General features: G+C 30.8%; 1 protein-coding gene across 1 annotated transcript; it reads right to left on the bottom strand.

Moving 5' to 3' along the window:
* Positions 1-1080: 1080 nt before the first annotated feature.
* LOC143580148 (EG45-like domain containing protein 2) lies at positions 1081-2435 on the bottom strand. The gene is made up of 2 exons (XM_077063254.1): positions 2324-2435; positions 1081-1394 (listed from the first exon to the last, which is right to left on the bottom strand). The coding sequence occupies exons 1-2, from the start codon at positions 2433-2435 to the stop codon at positions 1081-1083; spliced, it is 426 nt and encodes a 141-aa protein (XP_076919369.1).
* Positions 2436-2740: the final 305 nt, after the last annotated feature.

Below are 2740 nucleotides of genomic sequence, written 5' to 3'. Positions count from 1 at the left end.
GTAATCCACACAAAGGTCGAGTTTAGAGACAATCGTTGAATCGTGAAGTTCGTCTAGTATTCAGGATTAAGAATCTGTTTCAGATCGTTAACGCCTTTGGAGCTCGAAAATCCATTCAAAATCGGAAAATTGTCACATGTCAACTAACCTTTAATATCCAATAATACAAGAAAGAATAAAATAAAACCAAGTAAATTTTTCTTGATTAAAATTATAAGAGTTCAACAATATTTAAAGGAATTTTGTAAACCTAACAATAATTAAAAATTAAAATTAAATGTTGAATGATGAGGCTACACGGTACGTTGTATTATTTTCATCAGGCTGCTTGTCAATATCGTACGTAACATTAAACCCTGCAGTCAAATTAGAAAACAAAATAGAAAACTGTTAGATATTAAAATCTATTATTAAAAGAACTAAAAGTTTAAATTAGTTATATATTTTTAATTATGATTGTAACCCACATATTAAAACAAACTAGCAAATTTCCACTGGAAAATGTATATTGCAAAATCAGAAATAAAAAGTTTATTAAGGTATAAGAACATATGATTTAAAGAGAAGATATATAAATTACAATGTTGTACAAAAGTATATTGACAGTTTTACTATCTAAAATACATGTAGTTACTTTTTATTACGCTTTATATTATGTCTTTAAATACATGTTCAAAGTCAAACTTGTTGACAACCATAAAATCATATAAAATTAGAGTTTTATCCTGTTTAAATAAAAAACTACTGTATTTATCTATTTGGGTTCTTTTGTCTCCCCTCTTTATTTATACCAAAATTATTCTTTTTTATTTATTTAAAATAAAAAAATTAAAGAACACAAAATTAAGAAAAAATACGGTTTAATCTGTTTTATTTGTTTTAAGGAATAAAAAATTCACAAAAAATCCACAAAATCTGCAAAAAAAAACTCATAAAAAAATTCTACAAAAATATAAGCTAAAATTTTGGAAAAAAAAATATATCATTAGAAAAAGATATTTTCCAACTACCCATGTTCAAAAACTAACATAAAAAACATGAATGATAAGGCAACATGTTAATGAACAATTACATATAAAGTTATGCATACTCTTTGTAATCAATGAAAATGTCGGTGGCGGTAGTATTGGCGATGAGTGCGAACACGAAATCCGACAAGACGATGGTGGTGCGATCCTTCGAAGCTGGTGAAACAGTCATCCGGGCACGATCGATGATTTTGACTTGAATTACTCGCCCGGGAACAATCCATGTCCCTGGCAAGGGGGCACTTATGCACTCCAACATATAACGCCGCCCACAAGCGGCACCATTGTCCCAAATCTCGTCACCAGCCGCCGCAAATAAAGTGCCAGACGAAAACTGGCTAAGGTCGTTGCCATAACACGCAGTTGCTGTATCAACACGTAATCAAATTTATACTTATTTCGGGGATTGTGTGAGTGAGTGTTTGGAATTCCTTATTTTACCTAGGGGTGTTAATTCCTAACACGACCCGAAACCTAACACGAAAAAATATAGGTTTTGATTCGGTTGACACGACTCATTTTCTTAAACAGGTCAACTTGAACCCGGCACGTTTAAAAAACAGGTCAACCCGAACCCGACCCATTAAAAAGTGGGTTGACCTGCTAATTTTAGAGAAGTTAATAGTTTTATCTTAGAGATAAGATGTTTTAAATTTTAAAGTCAAATACTTAGTTTATTAATTTTTCATAAAAAAACTAATTTTTTTAACTATTTTTTACTTTTAATAATTTCATTTTATTAGTTATAACTGTTTATTCTATGGTTATTTCATTCGTTTGTTCTTATCTTGAGCTAAATACGTGAGCCTAAGTTTGTTAATTGAAAATGAGAAATAAATACACAAAAACAATTAGATTTATCACAAATTATTAATAAGTTTTATATGAATAAAAAAGTAATTAATTGTTTAATTTATTACTAAGTCAATAGATATTACTCATATTTGTATATGCATGTAAAATGGGTTGACCCGAAACATAACCCGAACACGGCACGAGTTTAAATGGGTACACGACCCAACACGAATAAAAATATTGGTTGTGTTAGGGTTGAAGAATCTCAACGCTAACCCGCCAACCCCGAACCCATCAACCCGACACAATTGACACCCTATTTTTACATGCTTATAACTTTTCAATAAGTTAATACGCTACAAAACGGTAGCTTAAAAACTTTTTTCCATCATATCAAAAGTAATTTCATACACGCTATTACTTTTCACTAAAAGTTTTTATAAGGTGGTGAAAATAAGCAATCCCAAAACAACAATATAGATAGAGACCGTGGAGCTTACGTGCGAATGGAGGACCGTATTGCACGGAAGTGCCGATTTTGCCATAGATGGGTTGTGGAAACGTTAGGAGGAGGAAGAAGATCATCGGCAGGCATTGAAGAAGAGTATCCATGGATTTTGAGATTATTTGATGAAATCTTTATGTTACAAAGTAGTGAAGAATAGCAGGTATATATAACAAATACAATACGACTAATAACAATAGAGCATATAATTAAATTATTAAAAGCAATTAAGCAAGTGGCTCACGGTGACTAACATGAATAAAATATAACAATCTTTAGGCCTAGAAATTCACAAACAAAAATCATGCTTGAATTTCAAACTTTGACGCTAAAAAAAAAAAAAAAAAAAGGCCTAAGGCAACTTCACCTAATGCAATTAACAGTTCTTTTATAAAATAAAGGTCGTCTTAGA

Source organism: Bidens hawaiensis, unplaced genomic scaffold (assembly GCF_021521415.1).
Source record: "Bidens hawaiensis isolate Kalapana, Puna unplaced genomic scaffold, B.hawaiensis_p1.1 tig00030251_1, whole genome shotgun sequence".
Lineage (NCBI taxonomy): Eukaryota > Viridiplantae > Streptophyta > Magnoliopsida > Asterales > Asteraceae > Bidens > Bidens hawaiensis.
The sequence above is the reverse complement of the archived record's forward strand: the minus strand, read 5'-3'. Positions and strand labels throughout refer to the sequence as shown.

Bases quoted from the DNA above. Each gene is read 5' to 3' on its own strand.
- LOC143580148 (XM_077063254.1), bottom strand. From the start codon at position 2,435: ATGGATACTCTTCTTCAATGCCTGCCGATGATCTTCTTCCTCCTCCTA. The intron at 1,395-2,323 runs GTAAGCTCCACG...GTGTTGATACAG, and splicing joins ATACGGTCCTCCATTCGCAC to CAACTGCGTGTTATGGCAAC.